This window comes from Mustela nivalis (genome assembly GCF_964662115.1).
Source record: "Mustela nivalis genome assembly, chromosome: 7".
NCBI lineage: Eukaryota > Metazoa > Chordata > Mammalia > Carnivora > Mustelidae > Mustela > Mustela nivalis.
Window position 1 is genome coordinate 105,713,133 of NC_139026.1, and position 26,979 is coordinate 105,740,111.

The window sequence follows — 26,979 nt, forward strand, 5'->3', positions numbered from 1 at the left end:
AATGAAAGAGGAGAGATCACAACTAACACCAAAGAAATACAAACTATTATAAGAACATACTATGAGCAACTCTACGGCAATAAATTTGACAATCTGGAAGAAATGGATGCATTCCTAGAAACATATAAACTACCACACTGAACCAGGAAGAAATAGAAAGCCTGAACAGACCCATAACCAGTAAGGAGATTGAAACAGTCATTAAAAATCTCCAAACAAACAAAAGCCCAGGGCCAGACGGCTTCCCGGGGGAATTCTACCAAACATTTAAAGAAGAACTAATTCCTATTCTCCTGAAACTGTTCCAAAAAATAGAAATGGAAGGAAAACTTCCAAACTCATTTTATGAGGCCAGCATCACCTTGATCCCAAAACCAGACAAGAATCCCACCAAAAAAGAGAGCTATAGACCAATATCCTTGATGAACACAGATGCGAAAATACTCAACAAAATACTAGCCAATAGGATTCAACAGTACATTAAAAAGATTATTCACCACGACCAAGTGGGATTTATTCCAGGGCTGCAAGGTTGGTTCAACATCCGCAAATCAGTCAATGTGATACAACACATCAATAAAAGAAGGAACAAGAAACATATGATACTCTCAATAGATGCTGAAAAAGCATTTGACAAAGTACAGCATCCCTTCCTGATCAAAACTCTTCAAAGTGTAGGGATAGAGGGCTCATACCTCAATATCATCAAAGCCATCTATGAAAAACCCACCGCAAATATCATTCTCAATGGAGAAAAACTGAAAGCTTTTCCGCTAAGGTCAGGAACACGGCAGGGATGTCCATTATCACCACTGCTATTCAACATAGTACTAGAGGTCCTAGCCTCAGCAATCAGACAACAAAAGGAAATTAAATGCATCCAAATCGGCAAAGAAGAAGTCAAATTATCACTCTTCGCAGATGATATGATACTATATGTGGAAAACCCAAAAGACTCCACTCCAAAGCTGCTAGAACTTATACAGGAATTCAGTAAATTGTCAGGATATAAAATCAATGCACAGAAATCAGTTGCATTTCTCTACACCAACAGCAAGACAGAAGAAAGAGATATTAAGGAGTCAATCCCATTTACAATTGCATCCAAAACCATAAGATACCTAGGAATAAACCTAACCAAAGAGACACAGAATCTATACTCAGAAAACTATAAAGTACTCATGAAAGAAATTGAGGAAGACACAAAGAAATGGAAAAATGTTCCATGCTCCTGGATTGGAAGAATAAATATTGTGAAAATGTCTATGCTACCTAAAGCAATCTACACATTTAATGCAATTCCTATCAAAGTACCATCCATCTTTTTCAAAGAAATGGAACAAATAATGCTAAAATTTATATGGAACCAGAAAAGACCTCGAATAGCCAAAGGGATATTGAAAAAGAAAGCTAACGTTGGTGGCATCACAATTCCGGACTTCAAGCTCTATTACAAAGCTGTCATCATCAAGACAGCATGGTACTGGCACAAAAACAGACACATAGATCAATGGAACAAAATAGAGAGCCCAGAAATAGACCCTCAACTCTATGGCCAACTAATCTTCGACAAAGCAGGAAAGAATGTCCAATGGAAAAAAGACAGCCTTTTCAATAAATGGTGCTGGGAAAATTGGACAGCCACATGCAGAAAAATGAAATTGGACCATTTCCTTACACCACACACAAAAATAGACTCAAAATGGATGAACGACCTCAATGTGCGAAAGGAATCCATCAAAATCCTTGAAGAGAACACAGGCAGCAACCTCTTCGACCTCTGCCGCAGCAACATCTTCCTAGGAACAACGCCAAAGGCAAGGGAAGCAAGGGAAAAAATGAACTATTGGGATTTCATCAAGATCAAAAGCTTTTGCACAGCAAAGGAAACAGTTAACAAAATCAAAATACAACTGACAGAGTGGGAGAAGATATTTGCAAACGATATATCAGATAAAGGACTAGTGTCCAGAATCTATAAAGAACTTAGCAAACTCAACACCCAAAGAACAAATAATCCAATCAAGAAATGGGCAGAGGACATGAACAGACATTTCTGCAAAGAAGACATCAAGATGGCCAACAGACACATGAAAAAGTGCTCCATATCACTCAGCATCAGGGAAATACAAATCAAAACCACAATGAGATATCACCTCACACCAGTCAGAATGGCTAAAATCAACAAGTCAGGAAATGACAGATGCTGGCGAGGATGCAGAAAAAGGGGAACCCTCCTACACTGTTGGTGGGAATGCAAGCTGGTGCAGCCACTCTGGAAAACAGCATGGAGGTTCCTCAAAATGTTGAAAATAGAACTGCCCTATGACCCAGCAATTGCACTATTGGGTATTTACCCTAAAGATACAAATGTAGTGATCCAAAGGGGCACGTGCACCCGAATGTTTATAGCTGCAATGTCCACAATAGCCAAACTATGGAAAGAACCTAGATGTCCATCAACAGATGAATGGATCAAGATGTGGTATATATACACAATGGAATACTATGCAGCCATCAAAAGAAATGAAATCTTCCCATTTGCGACAACATGGATGGAACTAGAGCATATCATGCTTAGCGAAATAAGTCAAGCAGAGAAAGACAACTATCATATGATCTCCCTGATATGAGAAAGTGGTGATGCAACATGGGGGCTTAAGTGGGTAGGAGAAGAATAAATGAAACAAGATGGGATTGGGAGGGAGACAAACCATAAGTGACTCTTAATCTTACAAAACAAACTGAGGGTTGCTGGGGGCAGGGGGTTTGGGAGAAGGGGGTGGGATTATGGACATTGGGGAGGGTATGTGCTTTGGTGAGTGCTGTGAAGTGTGTAAGCCTGGTGATTCACAGACCTGTACCCCTGGGGATAAAAATATATGTTTATAAAAAATAAAAAATTAATAAAAAAAGAAAAATTTACAATAAAAAAAAAAAAAGAATTACCAGACCCTAAGAAGGAAGTAAGCCTTTAAAGATGTTATCACTAGTCCTTACTCAATGGTGCTATCAATAGAGATGTTAAAAGGATTTAAGTAACTTGGTTAGCCTTCAGTAAAAGACCAACCCTAAAAGCCCTCAGTGACAACCCATGTCAGGACCCCTATCCTGAGAGAATTTTATGTATCCTCACGTAATAAAACTCCATCTCAATAAAAAAAAAAAATCACTTGAGTATTCAATATGAGTCCTTAAATAAACTCTGTGAACAAAAAATGTGGGGGGAAAAAGAAAAAAGGAAAAAAGTTTGCCATAGACCCTGGATATCTAGGTGTAATTCAACTTCCCTCACTATCTAATTCTGTCACTTCTCATTTGGGGATCTCTGTTTCCTCAGCTTAGAAGAAAGGCTGGATAATATGTCAGGATCCTTCCAATTCCAAAATTTTATGACTTATAGATTCTGATTTATCCTCTCAGAAATAATGACTACAGTCCAGCACAAGAATTAAAGACCTTTCAGTGGATCTTCTAAAGTAAGCTTGTGCTCCCTTCTCAGCCTTGCTCTCCCACTGGTCCTCTTTGTCCCCAAATTCTTTATTCCAGGATGCTCAGCTCAGGCTGCTTCTGGCTTTGGCAGATTTGCTCATATCATTCTTTCCATCACTCTCTATCTCCCACACCCACATACACACACCCAATCTTCCACTTTTTTTTTTTTTCTAAATCCTACCAAATTTTCAAGCCCCAATCCAAGTCCTCCTCCTCCTGGAAGGCTCTCTAGCTCATCTCAGCCATTTCTCCAGGCTTTCTTGCCCTCTCTGACAGCTCACTCAATTTGACACACCATTCTTCATATACTGAAATATCTTTCCATGGGTATGTCTTGCCTCATAAATTAATACAGGAATTTCTTGAAATCACTGACATTGTCTTCCCTGCATAGTGCCTGTTTTTGGTGCAAACTCAATAAATAGTTTAGTTATAAAATTTGCCTAAATTTGGAGAGAAAATAGAGAATCCCACTTATATTAGTACAAATTCTGAAAAAATTGGATTAGCTCTGTTGACAGTTGAAATATTTGACCGGATAAAAATGAAGCTTCATATCTAGGGGGAAAAGGAAGGGGACATAACCAAGTTATGGCATTTCAACATACTACAAATGATTTTAAGGCAAATATGGAGTAATAACTCTACTTCACATTTATTGGGAGCAAGTCTTATGTTGAGGACTTTACACGTCTTATTTAATCTTCAAAATTGTGCTATCAGGTAAACACTATTATTTCCACTGTAATACAGATGAGGAACTAGAGACATAAAGTAGTTGAGTTTCTTGCTCCACAAAGTCAAATGAACAGTAAGTTTCTCTTGTGGCCTATGTGGTAGACTTCCATTTATTTTCTTCAATTTAACACAAAACAGATTCTTAAGTTCTGTGTAGAACCAATCTAGTTGATATTTTCATGGTTAATGAGAGAGAAGCTAATTCCTGTACCAGGGACATTGGTCAAAGAATGACTAACAGTCCCCTCTTCTGTGCCCATTTATACATTATCTCTATGAAAAGCATAATAGGTTCTTGACCAAAGTGAGAGAGATGTGTTATATGATAGGGGAATGGTTTGGAACGATCCAGAGTTCTGCTTGACTTCTCTTTATGTGTCTACCCAATGTAGAGAAAAGGTAATCTTGTACCTTTTTATTTCATTGTTCCATAGGTAGAAATCTTGAAATAATTCTTATCTACTTTTTATAAAATGTGGAATTAAAGAGCCACTGATTTTTCTCCCACAGGAAATGATATCTTCAGGGGTCCCTCAACTCAGCTCTTACATTTGTCCCATGAAAAAGCTGAGTCTCAGACAGGTGAGAAGATTTGAGGCAAATCATCTCAAATCACCTCAAATTTGCCTCAAATCATCTCACAGAGACAGGAAGTGGTGCCAAGGTGTGTTCAAATGTCTAGGACAGAAGTCTTTCTAGTCAAGTTCTTATTTCTTACTAAAAAACCAGGTGTGTCTGCCCAGAAAGGAATGAACTCAGCCATTTTCTTTTCTTTGGTTTTCAATGTAATTCAGCTTAGGAACTGTACCTTCATAATTATTTTTTGTGCATTTATATTGAAATGACAAGAAAGGAAGGTATTTAAAACATTAAAGGAATATTTTTAGTGTCTGGAAATCCAAAAAGCAAAGTTTAGAGGTCATTTGCCTCTTCTTCTTGGGTCAAACTGCCCCTAATTTGAATCTACAATAGGTTCCTATCTGGTACTTAAAAATCCCCCAGAGAAGGAAAATATTCTGCCTCCCATGATCAGCCACTCCACAGTCCCTACTCTCAGAAATTTCTTCCTTATTGCTAGCCTAAATCTCTAGGACTTTTTTCTAGTTTCTTCAAAATTTAAAAAACTAAGAGCTAACACTGGCTGAGAGGTTAATATGTGCTAAGTACTATTCATAACCTACATATCATATTAGTGAACCTAGTGGCTAGAGATAGGGCTCTGGAATCTGCAAATCTCAATTTTTTCTCTTACCAGCACTGTGGTATTTAGCAAATTCCTTAGCCAGACTATCCCTTAGGTTTTTGCATCTGTAAAGCGGCCAAAACAGTGGTTCTTCCCCATAGGCTACTATAATGATTAAAACAGTTAACACACATAAGGTGCTTAGAACAATGTCAGCTGCCATGGTTATCTCATGTAACTCTCCTTACAGTTTATGAGATAGTTATTATTACCAACATTCATGTTTTGCAGATAAGGAAATCGGAACATGGAGAAGTTGAGATACCCATGGACATGGAGCTTATAAAGGAAAAACCGGGATTCTAAAATCCCAGAAAATAAGGAGTCAGGTCCACAATTTCCCACTTCTCCCTGTCCCCTCTGGTGAACTAGATAGGAATGGGGAAGGAGGATGCTGTGGACAAGAAACGTGGCCACTGTGAAGAGTCTCCACATCCAGAGTTCCATTTTCTCTGGATTTAATTACCCAGGAAGATTGCTTTTCCTCATAGGGAACAGTTCTAACTCCCTTCTTGGTATCTGGTGTCTAATTTTGGACCCCACTTCACTCCCTCAGGTCTCCATCATGGTGCATAGAAAGGCTTTGGAGCCACTCAGTCCTGGACCTCACTCAGCTCCACCATTAACTTGCTATGCAATTTGGTCACATTATGTGCTCTAACTCTCTTAGTTTCCCCATCTGCATAATCAAGATGATCATCTTCTGCCTCGACTTTGTGAAGATTAATGTGTCCAGCACATAGGGCCTCAGTAAATGATCCCTTTCTCTTCACTATAGAAGGAGCTCAAAGTGTCCTAAACTCTAAGAGAAAACACTTTCCCAGCCAACACAGTCAACAAACTATTATTCTTTGATCAAGTTGCTCACCATTTGAGCTAAAATCATCCACCAAGATGATCTCCTTTAACAACTGAGAGGGGGTGCGGTTGATGACACTAGTGATAGCACATTGTATAATCGACAGAGCTTCATTCATGAATATGAGAATGACACCAAGGGATGGGAGTTGTGAAGGGAATGTCTTCTGAAGACACCTACAAGAAAACAATTTTAAATAACTATATTATTTTTTAAAAATTATGTAAACATTACTATCCAATCTACCCCTTCACTATATATGATGATTTAATATATCCATCAGCTCACCAACCCCAAACTCTTTAGGAAGGGAAACTCAGGTGATTGCCAAAGTAGCAAGATTTTATATCTATTTAACCAAAAATTTCCTGTAATGAGGATAAATTATATTAATTCATATTAATTCATGTTTGAATTAATATGAAGATTATTCATATTAATCTTCAGTGGATGGATCCACTCTACCATCTAACATTTCCCAAAAAGGAATCCCTATTCTTCTCCCATCTCTAAATTTTCTTTCTTGCCAGGGGTCTTCTGTCATCACCACCACATTTTCCCCATGTTCTCAAACTGTCAGTCATTTCTGACACAAACCTCTACTTCACTACTACAGAGAAGTTCAGAACTGTTCAAAGAATTATGCTTGGTAATTAAACTAATTTCATAGTTTACCTTATTAAATGCTTAACACATGCCAGATACTAGCTTACTCTTTGCTTTTAACATCTTTATTGAGATATGCTTCATGTATTATAAAAATTCACCTATTTAAAAATAAACAAGTGTTTTTATAACATTCACAGTGTTGAGCAACCATTACCACTGTCAAATTTTAGAACACTTTCATCACACTAAAAAGAAACTCCATACCCATTACCAGTCACTGTTCATTTCTCCCCAACCCATTCCACCCTGACTCCCTTCAGCCAAAGGCAACCACTAATATACTTTCTATCTCCATAGAATTGTCTGTTCTGGCTTTTCATATAAATGGAAATACAATATGTTGTTTTTTATGACTATCTTCTTTCACTTAGCATAATGTTTTCAAGGTTCATCCACATAGTGGCATGCATCAGACCTTCATCCTTTTTTATTGTCAAACAATATTCCATTGCATGGATACACCACATGTTTATCCATTCATCAGCTGTTGGGCACTTAAAATGTTTTCCATTTTTTGGCTGTTGCTAATTCCATTGTGAACATTCTTGAACAAGTTTTGTGTTGGCATATGTCTTCATTTCGCTTATATATACACCTAAGAGTACAGTTGCTAAGTCAAAGGACAACTCTGTTTAACAATTTGATGAACTGCTGTAGTGTTTTCCAAAGTAAGCTGTACCATTTTACATTACCGCCAGTAATGAATGAGGGTCCTAATTTCTCTACAACCTGGACAACACTTGTCATTATTTATCATTTTGCTGATAGTCATCCCAGTGGGTGTGAAGTATTACCTCCCTGTGACTTTGATTTCCATTTCCCCAGTAAGTAATGATGTTAAGCACCTTTTATTTTTCATTTTTCTATTAATTTATTTTATTTAAATTAAATGAGTTAATATACAGTTAATATATCATTAGTTTCAGGTGTGCTTTTTGGCCATGTGTGTATCTTTTTTGGAGCAATGTGCGTCTTTATTTTTAATTTGATTATTTGTCTTTTTATTATTGAGTTTTAAGAGTTACTAATGTATTCTAGATTCAAGTACTTTATCAGATATATGGTTTGCAAACATTTTCTCCTAGCCTGTGAGCTTTTTTTTAACCTTCTTGATGATATTATTTGCAGCAAAAATTTTTCAGTTTTGATAAAGTCTAATTGTTCAGTTACTTATGCTTTTGGTGCCGCATCTAAAAACCATTGACTAACCCATGATCTCTGAGATTTACTCTTGTGTTTTCTCTTAAGAGCATTAGTTTTATATACATCTATGATCATTTGAGTTGATATTTATGAATTGTATGATATAAGAGCCTAGTTTCATCTGTTAGCATATAACTAACCAGTTGTCTCAGTGCCATCTGTTGAAGAGATAATTCTTGCCCTCATTCTGCTGTCTTAGTACCTCTAAAGAGGAAAAACTCTCCTGTGTATCTCTTTCTCTCTACTCACAGCACTACTCATAATGAAAACCTTGATGACCAGATCGTGTGTTGTGGTTTTTTTTTTCCTCAACATCAAATAATTCTGTGACACCAGTTGGGTGTCCTATAATTTAGCTGAATTCTGATACTACTTACCTGAAGTTAATGTCAGATCACACAGGTTAAGAGTTCACACCCACAAGACATCACCCCCCCCCACACACACACACCACTCTGGATGCCAATCACAAGTTCAGGTTGTTATCAGTGCTTCTGGCCCACTAGCTATAGATCATAAGTTTCCAAGACCCCCTACTTGGGTTAATTTGCTAGAACAGCTCACAGAACTCAGGAAAACAGTTTACTTACTAGATTACCAGTTTATTAAGAAGAATACTAAAAGATATGAGTGAATTGCCATGTGGAGAGATATACAGGATAAGGTTCCAAAAGGTCCAGAGCATAGGGTCTTCTGTCCCAAGTGGAGTTTTGAGGTACAGCACACCCCTGGCATGCTTCATGCTTCAAAAGACATAATTGATAAGATCATTGCCTGTTAGTGGTCAAGTCTATCTCCATCCCCACTCTCCTGTCTGAAGATATAGAGGAGCTGAACATCCCAACCTTATAATTATAGAGTTCATTACTCTGGTAACCAGCTTACATCCTTAGAGGGTTTCCAAGAGTGACCTTATTAACTCAGGGCTGAAAGGAGCTTGTTAAAGATACCAAAAGACACTTTCATCTCTCTTCTAACTTAGGAAATTACAAGGATTTTAGATACTCCATGTCAGGAACAGGGGTGAAGACCAAATATATATTTCTTAGTATAAGTCACAATATAATGACACCCTTGTCAAGAATCAATTGACCATAAAAGTAACAGCTTATTTCTGGGTATTGATTCTATTCCACAGATTTATATATCTATCCTTAACCAGTTAAAACTTGTCTTGATGATTATAGCTTTGTAGTAAGTTTTGAAATAGAGAAAATCTGAGTCCTGTAACTTTATTCTTCTTTTCTCTATTCTCTATTCTTTTTCAAGGTGTTTTGGCTATTGAGATCATTTATGTTTCCATTTTAATTTTGGAATCAACTTGTCAATTTCTACCCCAAATTCAGTTTTAGGTCAAACTGGAGACTATGGTTATTTTAACACATTAAATGTTCCAACAATGAATATGGGATGTTTGCCATTTATTTAAATCTTTAATTTCTTAACTCATGTCTTATAGTTGTCCATCTACAGGCTTTCACTTCATTGTTAAATTTATTCCCAAGTATTTTTGAGGCTAAATGACATTGTTTTCTTAATTTTATTTTTGAATTGTTAATTACAAATCTGTAGAAACATGATTAAATTTTGTGTATTGATCTTGCATCTTGCAACTCTGCTGTATTCATTTATTGTTTCTAATGGTTTTTAATGGGTTTTTATGATTTCCTATATAAAAGATCATGCCACCTGTGAATAGAAAGAGTTTTACTTTTCCCATCTTAAAATGGTTGCCTTTATTTCTTTTTCTTGCCTGACTAAAATACTGAATACAAGTATTGATGTCCAACATACTTATTTAGTTTCATCATATGGGGAAAGCTTTCCATCTTTCACCATTAGAATAATATGGGCTTTTTGTAGTTCCCATCTAGTCCTTGCTTGTTGAGTGTTTTTAATCATGAAAGGGTTGGATTCTGTCAGATACTTTTTTCTGTGTCTCTTGAGATGATAGTGTGGCTTTTGTCTTTTATTCTATTAAGATGATGTATTACATTGATTTTCAGAATTTGAATCAACTTTATTTTGTTGGCTTAAATCCCAGCTTGATTGTGGTGTGTAATCCTGTTTCTATTCTGTTATATTCAGTTTGCTCATGTTTTGCTAAGGATTTTGACATCTATAGTCAAAATCCTCTATCCCTATAAGGCATGCTGCTCTGCAGTTTTCTTTTCTTGCAAGGTATTTATCTGGCTTTGGTATCAGGGTAAAACTGACCTCATATAATGAGTTGTGGAGTGTCCCCTTCTCTTCTATTGTTAGGAAGAGTTTAAGAAGAGTTGAAGGTAATTCATGTTTAAACTTTGGTAGAATTCACCAGTGAAGCTGTCTGGACCTGAGTAATAATACAGTTACTAATTCAATCTCCTGTGAGAGCTTTACTCAGATTTTCTATTTCCCCTTCTTCCAGTTTTGGTAGTGTTTGTAAGAATTCATACACTTCTTCTAGATTATCTAGTTTGTTGGGAGAGAGTTGTTACAGTACTCCTTAATAGTCTTTTATTTCTATAAGGCCGATAGTGATGAATTTCTTCCAATCGTGATTTTTGTCTTTTCTGTTTTTTTCTTGGCCAGCTTAGCTAAAGTTTTATTAATTTTGTTACTCTTTTAAAACACAACTCTGTTGGCTTTCTCTATTCTTTTTCTTTTTTTTTCCAAAGATTTTATTTATTTATTTGACAGACAGAGATCACAACTATGCAGAGAGCAGGCAGAGAGAGAGGGTGAAGCAGGCTCCCTGCTGAGCAGAGAGCTCCATACGGGACTCAATATGGGGCTCAATGTGGGGCTTGATCCCAGGACCCTGAGATCATGACCTGAGCCAAAGGCAGAGGCTTAACCCTCTGAGCCACCCAGACACCCCCATCATTAGTTTTTGATAAGGTGTCCCATGATTCATTATTAATTGCCAACATTAAAAAAAAATCCAGGCTTTTGATCTCTCTGAAAAACTGAACATCTCTCTCCATCCACCTTCCCTGCTGATAGCACCTCCTCTGACTAGAGTTCGAGTTGCTACAGTTACTCACAACATATGTTTCCCTGTTTACCACGCCCCTTATATGGTAGATCTATATAGACATTTGAGCTGCAGTCCCTGAGAGTACAAGAAATTTTAGGCAAAGGCTGCAGTACACATGAATCCACAAGGACACAAAAGACCACACACTGTTTGAAAAACTGCACTGCTCAGCAATAGAGGCAAAAAATAAGACTGAACAGACCAGTAGGACAAAACAATGAAGACTAACAAAAATAGGTAGGTTCTGAAAAGTTCTAAGCAAAGGACAGGTATGGTAAGTATGAAGACCTCATCCAAGACAAGCCCTGAAGATTGAAAGGAAGAATGGTCTCAGTCTGATTTCCTGGTCACTTGACTATGGTGAGCAGGTAGTCCCAAAATACATGAAATAAAAACTGACAGAACTGAAAGAAGTAAGAGACGATTGAACAACAATAATTAGAGACTTCAATATCCCACTTCTGATAATAGATACAACTAGGCAAAAGATAAAAAAGGAAAGATGAGGCAGAAGATTAAACTACACTATAAACCAACTATATCTAACAGACATCTAGAGAACACTCTACCCAATAACAGCACAATACATTTCAAACTACACATACAACATTCTCCAGAAGAGACCATTTTGCTAGCATACAAAATAAGCCTCAATAATTTTTTAAGATTAAGTTAATACAAAATATGATTCTCTCATTACAATGGAGTGACATTAGAGATAAAAACAATAAAAAAGGAAAATTCACAAATATGTGGAAATTAAACAATACATTCCTAAGTAACCACTGAGTCAAAAAAAATTACAATGGAAACTAGAAAATATATTGAGATGACTGAAAAAAAATAGCACAATATACCAACACTTTTGGAATAAAGCTAAAGAGGAGCTAGGAAACAAATTTATAGCTATCAATAAGTATGTTTTTTAAAAACGAATGATCTCAATTTCAATAATCTAGCCTTATACCTGAAGAAAATAGAAAGTGCAAATTAAATCCAAAGCAAGGAAAAGGAAGGAAAGATGAGAGTAAAAATACATAAAAGGGAGAACAGATATGAAAATTGAGACAATCAGTGAAAAGTTGGTTCTTTAAAAACATCAACATATTTTACAAATGTTCAGCTAGACTGACCAAGAAAATAATAAAGAATATTCAAATTATCAAAATCAGGAATAAAAGTGGGACATCACTATTGATCTCCCTGAAATTAAAGAAGATTATAAAGGAACACTATAAACAAATAATCTTCTCACAAATTAGAAAATTTAGATTAGATGGACAAATTTCTAAAGAGTCATAAATTATCAAAAGAAACTAAACACCTAGCCTCAGCAATCAAACAACAAAAAGAAATTAAAGGCATCCAAATCAGCAAAGAAGTCAAACTATCACTCTTTGCAGATGATATGATACTTTGTTTGGAAAACTCAAAAAACTCCACTCCAAATCTGCTAGAATTTGTACAGGAATTCAGTAAAGTGTCGGGATATAAAATCAATGCACAGAAATCAGTTGCATTTCTATACACCAGCAGTAAGACAAAAGAAATAGAAATTAAGGACTCAATCCCATTTACAATTGCATCCCAAACCATAAGATACCTAGGAATAAACGTAACCAAAGAGACAAAGAATCTATACTCAGAAAACTATAAAGTACTCATGAAAGAAATTGAGGAAGACACAAAAAAATGGGAAAAGGTTCCATGCTCATAGATTGCAAGAACAAATATTGTGAAAATGTCTATGCAACCTAAAGCAATCTACACATTTAATGCAATCCCTATCAAAATCCCATCCATTTTCTTTTCAAAGAAATGGGACAAATAATCTTAAAATTTATATGGAACCAGAAAAGACCTCAAATAGCCAGAGGAATGTTGAAAAAGAAAGCCAAAGTTGGTGGCATCACAACTCCAGACTTCAAGCTCTGTTACAAAGCTGTCATCATCAAGACAGTATACTGCTGGCACAAAAACAGACACATAGGTTGATGGAACAGAATAGAAAGCCCAGAAAAAGACCCTCAACTCTATGGTCAACTAATCTTTGACAAAGCAGGAAAGAATGGAAAAAAGACAGTCTCTTCAACAAATGGTGTTGGGGAAATCAGATAGCTACATGCAGAAAAATGAAACTGGACCATTTCCTTACACCACACATGAAAATAGACTCAAAATGGATGAAGGACCTCAATGTGAGAAAGGAATCCATCAAAATCCTTAAGGAGAACACAGGCAGCAACCTCTTTGACCTCAGCTGCAGCAACTTCTTCCTAGAAATATCACCAAAGGCGAGGGAAGCAAGGGCAAAAATGAACATTGGGACTTCATCAAGATCAAAAGCTTCTGCACAGCAAAGGAAACAGTTAACAAAACCAAAAGACAACTGACAGAATGAGAGAATATATTCACAAATGACATATCAGATAAAGGGCTAGTATCCAAAATCTACAAAGAACTTATCAAACTGAACACCCAAAAACAAATAATCCAATCAAGAAATGGGCAGAGGATATGAACAAACATTTCTTCAAAGAAGACATCCAGATGGCCAACAGACACATGGAAAAGTGCTCCACATCACTCAGCATCAGGGAAATACAAATCAAAATCACAATGAGATACCACCTCACACCAGTCAGAAAGGCTAAAATTAACAAGTCAGGAAATGACAGATGCTGGCGAGGATGTGGAGAAAGGGGAACCCTCCTACACTGGTGGTGGGAATGTAAGCTGGTGCAACCACTCTGGAAAACAGCTTGGAGTTTCCTCAAAAAGTTGAAAATAAAGCTACCCTATGACCCAGTGGTCTCACTACTGGGTTTACCCTAAAGAGACAAATATAGTGATCCAAAGGGGCACGTGCATCTGAATGTTTATAGCAGCAATGTCCACAATAGCCAAACCATGGAAAGAACCTATGTGTCCATCAACAGATGAATGGATAAAGAAGAGGTGATATTGATATATATATATATATATATATATATATATATATATATATATATATGTATATATTGCAGCCATCAAAAGAAATTAAATCTTGCCATTTGTGACGATGTGGATGGAATTAAAGGGTATTATGCTTAGCGAAATAAGTCAATCAGAGGAAGACAATTATCATATGATCTCCCTGATATGAAGAAGTTGAGAGGCAATGTGGGGGGTTTGGGGGGTATGAAAGGATTAAATGAAACAAGATAGGATTGGGAAGGAGACAAACCATAAGAGGCTTTTAATCTCACAAAACAAACTGAGGGTTGCCAGTGGGAGGGAGGTAGGGAGAAGGTTGTTGGGTTATGGACTTTGGGGAAGGTATGTGCTATGGTGAGTGCTGTGAATTGCGTAAACCTGGCAATTCACGGACCTGTACCCCTGGGGCTAATAATATATTATATGTTGATAAAATTTTTTTTTAATTTAAAAAAGAAAGAAACTGAAGAATAAAATAAATCTATTATGAATAGTGTTGCTATAAACATTGGGGTGCATGAGTCTCTTCAAATCACTATTTTTGTATCCTTGAGATAAATACCTAATAGTGCAACTGCTGGGACATAGGGTACTTCTATTTTTAACTTTTTGAGGAACCTCCATACTATTTTCCAGAATGGCTGTGCCAGTTTGCATTCCCACCAACAGTGTAAGAGGGTTTCCCTTTCTCTGCATCTTTGCCAACATCTGCTGTTCCCTGAGTCATTAATTTTAGCCATTCTGACTGGTGTGAGGTGATATCTCATAGTGTTTTTGTTTTGCTTTGTTTTGTTTTGTTTTGTTTCCATAGTGGTTTTGATTTGTATTTCCCTGATGCCAAATGATGTTGAATGTTTTTTCATGTGTCTGTTAGCCAAACCATGGAAAGAGCCCAAATGTCCATCAACTGATGAGTGGATAAAGAAGATGTGGAATGCGTGTGTGTGTGAGTGTGTGTAATGGAATATTACTCAGCCATCAAAAAGAATGAAAATTTGCCATTTGCAATGACATGGATGGAACTAGAGTATATTGTGTTAAGCAAAACAAGTCAGTCAGAGAATGACAAATACCATATGATTTCATTCATATGTTGAATTTGAGAAACAAAACAGATGAACATAAGGGAAGGGAAGAAAAACTAAAATAAGAAGAAAACAGAGAGGAAAGAAAATCATTAGAGACTCTTAGCTCAAGGGAACAAACTGAGGGTTGCTGAAGAGGAGGTAGATGGGGAATGGCATAACTGGGTGAGGGGCACTCAGGATCATGAGCGCTGGGTGTTATATCAACTGATGAATCATTAAGTTCTACCCCTGAAACTAATACTACACTATATGTTAACTAACTTGAATTTAAATAAAATCTTGAAAAAAAAAATAGAAATCTGCATAGACCTACATCAAGTAAAGAGATCGTATTACTAATCACTAATTATACATGAAAATAGATCCAGGCCCAGATGGCTTTACTGATGAATTCTATCAAATATTTAAAAAAGAATTAGTACCAATAGTTCACAAATATCTCCAAAATATATAAAAGGAAACATTTCTCAAGTCATTCTATGAAGCCAATATTACTTAGTTCAGAACCAAACAAAAAGGAGCACCTGGGTGTCTCAGTTGATTAAGTGTCTGCCTTCAGGATCCTGGATCAAGCCCCAAGTCAGGCTTTCTGCTCAGCAGGGAGCCAGCTTCTCCCTCTCCCTCTGTCTGCCACTCTCCCTACTTGTGATCTCTCTCTCAATCTCTCTTTGTCAAATAAATAATTACAACCTTTAAAAAAACAAACAAAAAAAATGTCACAAGGAAAGAAAACTACAAACCAATCCTTCTTATGAATAGAAACACAAAAATCCTCAAAATATTAGCAAACAAAATCCAGTAACAAATGGAAACAATTATATACTATGGTAAGGTAGAATTTATGCCATGAATTTAAGATTTGTTTGGCATCCTATCATAAATTTATGTAATACACTACATTAATATATTATGAATAAAACCACGTGACCAATTTGATAGACACAGAAAAAGCTTCTGATGCCTTCATAACAAGAAAAAAAAGAAAGGAAAAAAACACTAAACAAACTAGAAATAGAAGGAGATTTCTGATAAAGGGCATGTACAAAAAGCCATGGCTAACATAATGGTGAAATATTTAATGAGGAACAAAACACAGTACCCTCTCTCACCACTTCTATGTGACATTTTACTGATGATTTCTAAGCAAGAAAATTAAATAAAAATCATCATATTGGAAAAAAAAACATCATATTGGAAAGGAAGAACAACTTTCTCTATGTACAGATGACATAGTCTAATATAAAGAAAATTCTAAAATATCCAGTAAAAAAAAAAGAGAGGCTAAAAGAATTAATAAAGAATATGGGAAGGTTGCAGGATATAAGTTCAATATACAAAAAATTTGTTTCCATAAACTTAAAATGAACAATTTGAAAATGAAACTAAGAAAACAATTTCACTTCTAAGAGCATCAAAAAGATAAACATATCTAAGAAAAGAAGTGTAAAACTTATACTCTCAAACCCAAAACACTGCTGAAAGAAATTAAAGAAAACCTAAAAAAATGCAAAGATTTACTATGTTTGTGGATTGAAAGATTTAATTGTTAATATGACAATACTCCTTAAATTGATCTACAGATTCAATCCAGTCCCTATCAAAATTCTGCTAGTTTGTTTGTGAAATTGACCAACTAAAATTCATATTGAAATTCAAGCCCCCAGAATAGCTAAAACAGTCTTGGACAAGAAGGAAGTTGGAAAACCCATACTTCTTGGTTTCAAAACTTACTACAGAAGCTACAGTTGTCAAGCCAGTGAGTTACTGGCATAAGAAACAGACCTATAAAACAATGAAATAGGATTGATATCTGGAAATAAATTCTTACATTTATGACCAATTGATTTTGACAAGGGCGCCAAGACAATCCAGTATGAAAAAGTAGTCTCTTCAACAAAGTGTGGTAGGACAGTTGGAATGTCATAAGCAAGAAAATGGAGTTGGACCTCTATGTCACACCGTTCCCAAAAATCAATTTTAAATGGACCAAAAACCTAAATGTAAGACTAACACCACAAAACTTTTAGAAAAAAGGGGCATAAATCTTCATGACTTTGCATTAAACATTAGTTTCTTAGATATGGCATCCAAAGATGAAGCAACCAAAGAAAAATATTAGATAAACTGGGTAAAATCATATTAATAACCTTCATGTAACAAAGAAAACCATAAATAAAGTGAAAAGATAATTCACAAGGGAGAAAAGATTTTCAAATCATATGTTTGAATGGAACTTGTATCTAGAATATATAAAGAGCACTTGTAGCTCAGTAATAAAAAGAGAAACTGATTTTTAAAAGGAGAATGTCTCTTAATAGACAATTCTCCAAAGAAGATATACAAATAGCCAATATGCACATGAAAGAATGTTCAGCATCATTAGACATTAGGAAAATTTAAATGAAGACCACAATGATATACTACTTCACATCACTAGAATGTTAGTGAGGATGTGGAAAAACCAGCACTCTCATATACTGATAGAGAGAAAGTACAATGTTGCAGTCACTTTAGAAAACTGTCTGGCAGTTCCTTGAAATGTTAAATATAGAATTATCGTATAACCCAGAAGTTATACTTCTATGGTATAACCAAGAAAACTGAAGACATATGTCCACACAAAAACTTATATATGTATATTCAGAGCAGTATTTTCCTGTTAGAAACAACTGAAATGTCCACTAACTGGCAAAAAGATAAACAAAATGTAGTGTACCTGTACAAAGACTATTATTTGATAATAAAAGGAGTAAAATTTTGATACATGCTATAACATGAATGTAACTTGAAAACACTATTCTAGGTACATGTAAACAATGGAATAGTACACAGCCATCAGAAAGGATGAATACCCATCATTTGCATCAACATGGATGGAACTGGAGGGAATTACGTTAAGTGAAACAAGTCAAGTAGAGAAAAACAATTATATGCTTTCAAACATATGTGGAATATAAGGAATAATGTGGAGGATCACAGGGGAAGGGAGGGAAAACTGAATGGGAAGAAATTGGAGAGGGAGTCCAGCCATGAGAGACCCTGGATTCTGGAAAACAAACTGAGGGTTTCAGAGTAGAAGGCAGTAAGGGGTGGGGCAGCCTTGTGATGAGTATTAAGGAGGGCACATGTTGTGATGAGCACTGGGCATTATATGCAACTAGTGAGTGGCTGAACACTACATCAAAAACTAATGATGTACTATATGTTGGCTAACTGAACATAATAAAAATAACAATACTAATTAAAAAAAGAAAACATTATTTGAAGTGAAAAAAGGCAGTCACAAAAGACCCATATATAATATTATTCCATTTATATGAAATATTAGAATAGGTAAATCCATAGGGACAGAAGGTAGCTTAATGTTTGCCTAGGGATGAGGAATTATGGGTAAACAGGGAGGGGTTATTAATGGGTATGGAATTTTTTTCAATGTGATGAGAATGTTTAAAAATTGAATATGGTAATGATTCACCACACTGTGAATATACTAAAAACCATTAAATTGTACATTCTAAATTGATGAATTATATATGAATTATATCTCAACAAATTTATGTTTAAAATTTATGAAGGATGGTGGGAGAAGCAAAGAGGGAAGAAGAAACTGATGGAGAAAGAGATGGAAGGCTCTTTATTTTTTTAATTTTATTTATTTATTTGACAGAGAGAGACAGCAAGAGAGGGAACACAAGCTGGGGGAGTGGGATAGGGAGAAACAGGCTCCCCACCAAGCAGGGAGCCCAATGTGGGGCTCAATCCCAGGACCCTGGGATCATGACTTGAGCCAAAAGAATAATGCTCATTTAACTGGCTGAGCCACTGAGGCATCCCAGGGAAGGCTCTTTAAATTAGAATTAATAACAGAGAGGAATTCACACAGAGAATTTGAGGAAAACACCAGGGAAGAAAGTAGAACTATTAACTTCAGTGTGACTTGTGCAAGTCTTTTCCCAGTTTCCTCATCTGTACAATTATGAGTTAGACTCATCATCAGAATTCTCAAGCATCTGTTTCTCTGACATCTCTGCCCATCTCCAACGAGCTGTAAATATTTGGAATAGTCACTTGTCCTCTCTGAGCTGGCATTATAAAATGGATTAAATGCAAGAACTCTGTTCAGTCAGCCTACCAGAAGTCCTTCCGCATCAATTCTCCACTCTTCAAACCTCTTTCAACCCTGGACTTTTGCTGCTCCCAAAGCCCATCCCCAATTAAACCAAGGTCCCTTGGCAATCCAAACTTGGTCCACCCTACCTGGAATCCTGGGTGTCTGGGATGCTGCGGTTGAAAGGCAACAGGTTACTGAGGTAAACGTTGTAACCAAACTTCTGGAAAAGGTCCTCAGCCTTTTTCTGCTGGACCTCAGAAAGATCCTTACCCCACTGCCTGAAAAGCTGTGAGTTTGGGAAGAGTATCTCTTTGGGTTTGTGCTTCCTGGTCTCCCTTGCTTTGACTTTCAATGACTTTTCAATAGGATGTTCATATTTCAGCCTCACTGCTGCATGGTCCATGTTTTCTTCTTGCTTCATGGCTGATTTCATACTTTCTTCTGCAAGTGAAGGGTGGGGGAGACAATATTCCAGGTAATCCTGGGCATTGATTTCTATCCATATTTTCTTTAAATGGCTTTCCTCTTCAAAATCTAAAATGTGCTATCTCTTGTCCCAGGGGATGCATTATGTCAAGAGAATTTGTCAGAGCCATGCAAGGCTGACCTGGCCAGGTGTGCACTAGAATATACGTCTCCTAAACCTTTATCAGAGCTTATCTATCCTGAGCCCCACACCATTAAAGCTTCTTTAGAAACTGTGACCTGAGAAATAGATTGATAAAGAGCTAATATTTTTCAGAATAAGGCCCAAGAAACATTTATATCAGAATTGTCATGATTATTTTAAAATGGAGGTATTCAAACTTATCCCTAAATCAAATAAATCAGAATCATAGAGTCAAGTAGAATTAGGGGAAAGAGAAGTTACAGAATCTTCATTTTTAACAAAATCAGGGAATAATTCCTCAATACAAGGAAATTTGAGAAACATCATACTACACTATCAGTGGCCAACAAAAGCAGATCTATTTCAACTTTCCCCATTACCCACCATTCCCTTCACTTATATATTTGATTTGCCAAGAACTTTTTTTATTTCTTTTCAGCATAACAGTATTCATTGTTTTTGCACCACACCCAGTGCTCTATGCAATCTGTGCCCTCCGTAATACCCACCACCTGGCTCCCCCAAACTCCCACCCCCCCCCGCCCCTTCAAAACCCTCAGATTGTTTTTCAGAGTCCATAGTCTCTCTGGCTCACCTCCCCTTCCAATTTCCCTCAACTCCCTTCTCCTCTCTAACTCCCCATGTTCTCCATTCTATTTCTTATGCTCCACAAATAAGTGAAACCATATGATAATTGACTCTCTCTGCTTGACTTATTTCACTCAGCATAATCTCTTCTAGTCCCGTCCATGTGGCTACAAAAGTTGGGTATTCATCCTTTCTGATGAAGGCATAATACTCCATAGTGTATATGGACCACATCTTCCTTATCCATTCGTCCATTGAAGGGCATCTTGGTTCTTTCCACAGTTTGGTGACCGTGGCCATTGCTGCTATAAACATTGGGGTACAGATGACCCTTCTTTTCACTACATCTGTATCTCTGGGGTAAATACCCAGGAGTGCAATTGCAGGGTCATAGGGAAGCTCTATTTTTAATTTCTTGAGGAATCTCCACACTGTTTTCCAAAGAGGCTGCACCAACTTGCATTCCCACCAACAGTGTAAGAGGGCTCCCCCCTTTCTCCACATCCCCTCCAACACATGTTGTTTCCTGTCTTGCTAATTTTGGCCATTCTAAGTGGTGTAAGGTGGTATCCCAATGTGGTTTTGATTTGAATCTCCCTGATGGCTAGTGATGATGAACATTTTTTCATGTGTCTGATAGCCATTTGTATGTCTTCATTGGAGAAGTGTCTGTTCATATCTTCTGCCCATTTTTTGATATGATTACCTGTTTTGTGTGTGTTGAGTTTGAGGAGTTCTTTATAGATCCTGGATATCAACCTTTTGTCTGTACTGTCATTTGCAAATATCTTCTCCCATTTTGTGGGTAGCCCCTTTGTTTTGTTGACTGTTTCCTTTGCTGGGCAGAAGCTTTTGATCTTGATGAAGTCCCAAAAGTTCATTTTCACTTTTGTTTCCTTTGCCTTTGGAGACATATCTTGAAAGAAGTTGCTGTGGCTGATATCGAAGAGGTTACTGCCTATGTTCTCCTCTAGGATTCTGATGGATTCCTGTCTCACGTTGAGGTATTTTATCCATTTTGAGTTTATCTTTGTGTACAGTGTAAGAGGGTGGTCGATTTTCATTCTTCTACATATAGCTGTCCAATTTTCCCAGCATCATTTATTGAAGAGACTGTCTTTTTTCCACTGTATATTTATTCCTGCTTTGTCCAAGATTATTTGACCATAGAGTTGAGGGTCTATATCTGGGCTCTCTACTCTGTTTCACTGGTCTATGTGTCTGTTTTTATGCCAGTACCATGCTGTCTTGGGGATCACAGCTTTGTAGTAAAGCTTGAAACCAGGTAACGTGATGCTGCCAGTTTTATTTTTGTTTTTCAACATTTCCTTAACAATTCGGGGTCTCTTCTGGTTCCATACAAATTTTAGGATTATTTGATCCAGCTCTTTGAAAAAATACCGGTGGAATTTTGATCAGAATGGCATTAAAAGTATACATTGCTCTAGGCAGTATAGACATTTTAACAATGCTTATTCTTCCAATCCAAGAGCATGGAATGGTCTTCCATCTTTTTGTGTCTTCTTCAATTTCTTTCATGAGTGTTCTGTAGTTCCTTGAGTACAGATCCTTTACTTCTTTGGTTAGGCTTATTCCCAGGTATCTTAGGGTTCTTGGTGCTATAGTAAATGGAATCGATTCTCTAATTTCCCTTTCTGTATTTTCATTGTTAGTGTATGAGAAAGCCACTGATTTCTGTACATTGACTTTGTATCGTGCCACGTTGCTGAATTGTTGTATGAGTTCTAGTAGTTTGGGGGTGGAGTCTTTTGGGTTTTCCATATAAAGAATCATGTCATCTGCAAAGAGAGAGAGAGTTTGACTTCTTCACTGCCAATTTGGATACCTTTTATTTCTCTTTGTTTTCTGATTGCTGTTGCTAGGACTTCTAATACTATGTTGAACAAGAGTGGTGAGAGTGGGCATCGTGTTCCTGATCTCAGCGGGAAGGCTGCAAGCTTGTTCCCATTGAGGATGATATTTGCTGTGGGTTTTTCATAGATAGATTTTATGGAGTTCAGGAATGTTCCCTGTATCCCTATATTTTGAAGTGTTTTAATCAGGAACGGATGCTGGATTTTGTCAAATGCTTTTACTGCATCAATTGAGAAGACCATGTGGTTCTTCTCTCTTCTCTTATTAATTTGTTCTATCACATTGATTGATTTGCGAATGGGGTTGGCTTAATTTATTGTTGATTCACCAGTTCTTTAAGGTGTAAAGAGAGCTGGTGTATTCTGCTTTTTTTTTTTTTTTTTCAATTTTTTTTGAGGGAGGCTTGGATGGCTATGTATTTCCCCCTTAGAACCCCCTTTGCTGTATCGCATAGGTTTTGGAGCGACGTGTCTTCATTCTCATTGGTTTCCATGAATTGTTTAAGTTCTTCATTGATTTCCTGGTTGATCCAAGCATTCTTAACCAAGGTAGTCTTTAGCTTCCAGGTGTTTGAATTCCTTCTGAACTTTTTTTTTTTTTGTGGTTAGGTTCCAGTTTCAAAGCATTGTGGCAATAGGTCACCTATTCACCAGCCATTCTGACTGGTGTGAGGTGATATCTCATTGTGGTTTTGATTTGTATTTCCCTGATGCCGAGTGATATGGAGCACTTTTTCATGTGTCTGTTGGCCATCTGGATGTCTTCTTTACAGAAATGTCTGTTCATGTCCTCTGCCCATTTCTTGATTGGATTATTTGTTCTTTGGGTGTTGAGTTTGCTAAGTTCTTTATAGATTCTGGACACTAGTCCTTTATCTGATATGTCGTTTGCAAATATCTTCTCCCATTCTGTCAGTTGTCTTTTGATTTTGTTAACTGTTTCCTTTGCTGTGCAAAAGCTTTTGATCTTGATGAAATCCCAATAGTTCATTTTTTCCCTTGCTTCCCTTGCCTTTTGCGTTGTTCCTAGGAAGATGTTGCTGCGGCAGAGGTCGAAGAGGTTGCTGCCTGTGTTCTCTTCAAGGATTTTGATGGATTCCTTTCGCACATTGAGGTCCTTCATCCATTTTGAGTCTATTTTTGTGTGTGGTGTAAGGAAATGGTCCAATTTCATTTTTCTACATGTGGCTGTCCAATTTTCCCAGCACCATTTATTGAAGAGGCTGTCTTTTTTCCATTGGACATTCTTTCCTGCTTTGTCGAAGATGAGTTGACCATAGATTTGAGGGTCTATTTCTGGGCTCTCTATTCTGTTCCATTGATCTATGTGTCTGTTTTTGTGCCAGTACCATGCTGTCTTGATGATGACAGCTTTGTAATAGAGCTTGAAGTCCGGAATTGTGATGCCACCAACGTTGGCTTTCTTTTTCAATATCCCTTTGGCTATTCGAGGTCTTTTCTGGTTCCATATAAATTTTAGCATTATTTGTTCCATTTCTTTGAAAAAGATGGATGGTACTTTGATAAGAATTGCATTAAATGTGTAGATTGCTTTAGGTAGCATAGACATTTTCACAATATTTATTCTTCCAATCCAGGAGCATGGAACATTTTTCCATTTCTTTGTGTCTTCCTCAATTTCTTTCATGAGTACTTTATAGTTTTCTGAGTATAGATTCTGTGTCTCTTTGGTTAGGTTTATTCCTAGGTATCTTATGGTTTTGGATGCAATTGTAAATGGGATTGACTCCTTAATATCTCTTTCTTCTGTCTTGCTGTTGGTGTAGAGAAATGCAACTGATTTCTGTGCATTGATTTTATATCCTGACACTTTACTGAATTCCTGTATAAGTTCTAGCAGTTTTGGAGTGGAGACTTTTGGGTTTTCCACATATAGTATCATATCATCTGCGAAGAGTGATAATTTGACTTCTTCTTTGCCGATTTGGATGCCTTTAATTTCCTTTTGTTGTCTGATTGCTGAGGCTAGGACCTCTAGTACTATATTGAATAGCAGTGGTGATAATGGACATCCCTGTCGTGTTCCTGACCTTAGTGGAAAAGCTTTCAGTTTTTCTCCATTGAGAATGATATTTGCGGTGGGTTTTTCATAGATGGCTTTGATGATATTGAGGTATGTGCCCTCTATCCCTACACTTTGAAGAGTTTTGATCAGGAAGGGATGCTGTACTTTGTCAAATGCTTTTTCAGCATCTATTGAAAGTATCATATGGTTCTTGTTCTTTCTTTTATTGATGTGTTGTATCACATTGACTGATTTGCGGATGTTGAACCAACCTTGCAGCCCTGGAATAAATCCCACTTGGTCGTGGTGAATAATCTTTTTAATGTACTGTTGAATCCTATTGGCTAGTATTTTGTTGAGTATTTTCGCATCTGTGTTCATCAAGGATATCGGTCTATAGCTCTCTTTTTTGGTGGGATCCTTGTCTGGTTTGGGGATCAAGGTGATGCTGGCCTCATAAAATGAGTTTGGAAGTTTTCCTTCCATTTCTATTTTTTGGAACAGTTTCAGGAGAATAGGAATTAGTTCTTCTTTAAATGTTTGGTAGAATTCCCCCGGGAAGCCGTCTGGCCCTGGGCTTTTGTTTGTTTGGAGATTTTTAATGACTGTTTCAATCTCCTTACTGGTTATGGGTCTGTTCAGGCTTTCTATTTCTTCCTGGTTCAGTGTGGTAGTTTATATGTTTCTAGGAATGCATCCATTTCTTCCAGATTGTCAAATTTATTGCCGTAGAGTTGCTCATAGTATGTTCTTATAATAGTTTGTATTTCTTTGGTGTTAGTTGTGATCTCTCCTCTTTCATTCATGATTTTATTTATTTGGGTCCTTTCTCTTTTCTTTTTGATAAGTCGGGCCAGGGGTTTATCAATTTTATTAATTCTTTCAAAGAACCAGCTCCTACTTTCGTTGATTTTTTCTATTGTTTTTTTGGTTTCTATTTCATTGATTTCTGCTCTGATCTTTATGATTTCTCTTCTCCTGCTGGGCTTAGGGTTTCTTTCTTGTTCTTTCTCCAGCTCCTTTAGGTGTAGGGTTAGGTTGTGTACCTGAGACCTTTCTTGTTTCTTGAGAAAGGCTTGTACCGCTATATATTTTCCTCTCAGGACTGCCTTTATTGTGTCCCACAGATTTTGAACTGTTGTATTTTCATTATCATTTGTTTCCATGATTTTTTTCAATTCTTCTTTAATTTCCCGGTTGACCCATTCATTCTTTAGAAGGATACTGTTTAGTCTCCATGTATTTGGGTTCTTTCCAAACTTCCTTTTGTGGTTGAGTTCTAGCTTTAGAGCATTGTGGTCTGAAAATATGCAGGGAATGATCCCAATCTTTTGATACCGGTTGAGTCCTGATTTAGGACCGAGGATGTGATCTATTCTGGAGAATGTTCCATGTGCACTAGAGAAGAATGTGTATTCTGTTGCTTAGGTTGAAATGTTCTGAATATATCTGTGATGTCCATCTCGTCCAGTGTGTCGTTTAAGGCCTTTATTTCCTTGCTGATCTTTTGCTTGGATGACCTGTCCATTTCAGTGAGGGGAGTGTTAAAGTCCCCTACTATTATTGTATTGTTGTTGATGTGTTTCTTTGATTTTGTTATTAATTGGTTTATATAGTTGGCTGCTCCCACGTTGGGGGCATAGATATTTAAAATTGTTAAATCTTCTTGTTGGACAGACCCTTTGAGTATGATATAGTGTCCTTCCTCATCTCTTATTATAGTCTTTGGCTTAAAATCTAATTGATCTGATATAAGGATTGCCACTCCTGCTTTCTTCTGATGTCCATTAGCATGGTAAATTCTTTTCCACCCCCTCACTTTAAATCTGGAGGTGTCTTCGGGCTTAAAATGAGTTTCTTGGAGGCAACATATAGATGGGTTTTGTTTTTTTATCCATTCTGATACCCTGTGTCTTTTGACAGGGGCATTTAGCCCATTCACATTCAGGGTAACTATTGAGAGATATGAATTTAGTGCCATTGTATTGCCTGTAAGGTGACTGTTATTGTATATGGTCTCTGTTCCTTTCTGATCTACCACTTGTAGGCTCTCTCTTTGCTTAGAGGACCCCTTTCAATATTTCCTGTAGAGCTGGTTTGGTATTTGCAAATTCTTTCAGTTGTTGTTTGTCCTGGAAGCTTTTAATCTCTCCTTCTATTTTCAATGATAGCCTAGCTGGATATAGTATTCTGGGCTGCATGTTTTTCTCGTTTAGTGCTCTAAAAATATCATGCCAGCTCTTTCTGGCCTGCCAGGTCTCTGTGGATAAGTCAGCTGCCAATCTAATATTTTTACCATTGTATGTTACAGACTTCTTTTCCCGGGCTGCTTTCAGGATTTTCTCTTTGTCACTGAGACTTGTAAATTTTACTATTAGGTGACGGGGTGTGGGCCTATTCTTATTGATTTTGAGGGGCGTTCTCTGAACCTCCTGAATTTTGATGCTCGTTCCCTTTGCCATATTGGGGAAATTCTC

At 36.9% G+C, this 26,979-nt stretch overlaps 1 protein-coding gene across 1 annotated transcript in view; it reads right to left on the reverse strand.

Moving 5' to 3' along the window:
- The window catches only part of GALNT8 (polypeptide N-acetylgalactosaminyltransferase 8), a gene marked incomplete at both ends in the record, with an annotated part of 42,932 nt that extends 23,107 nt beyond the window's left edge, over positions 1 to 19,825 (reverse strand). Inside the window, 2 exon segments of the mRNA XM_082739017.1 lie at positions 6,345 to 6,511; positions 19,551 to 19,825. Coding sequence (XP_082595143.1) covers positions 6,345 to 6,511; positions 19,551 to 19,825 — 442 coding nt within the window.
- Between the last annotated feature and the right edge of the window lie 7,154 nt (positions 19,826 to 26,979).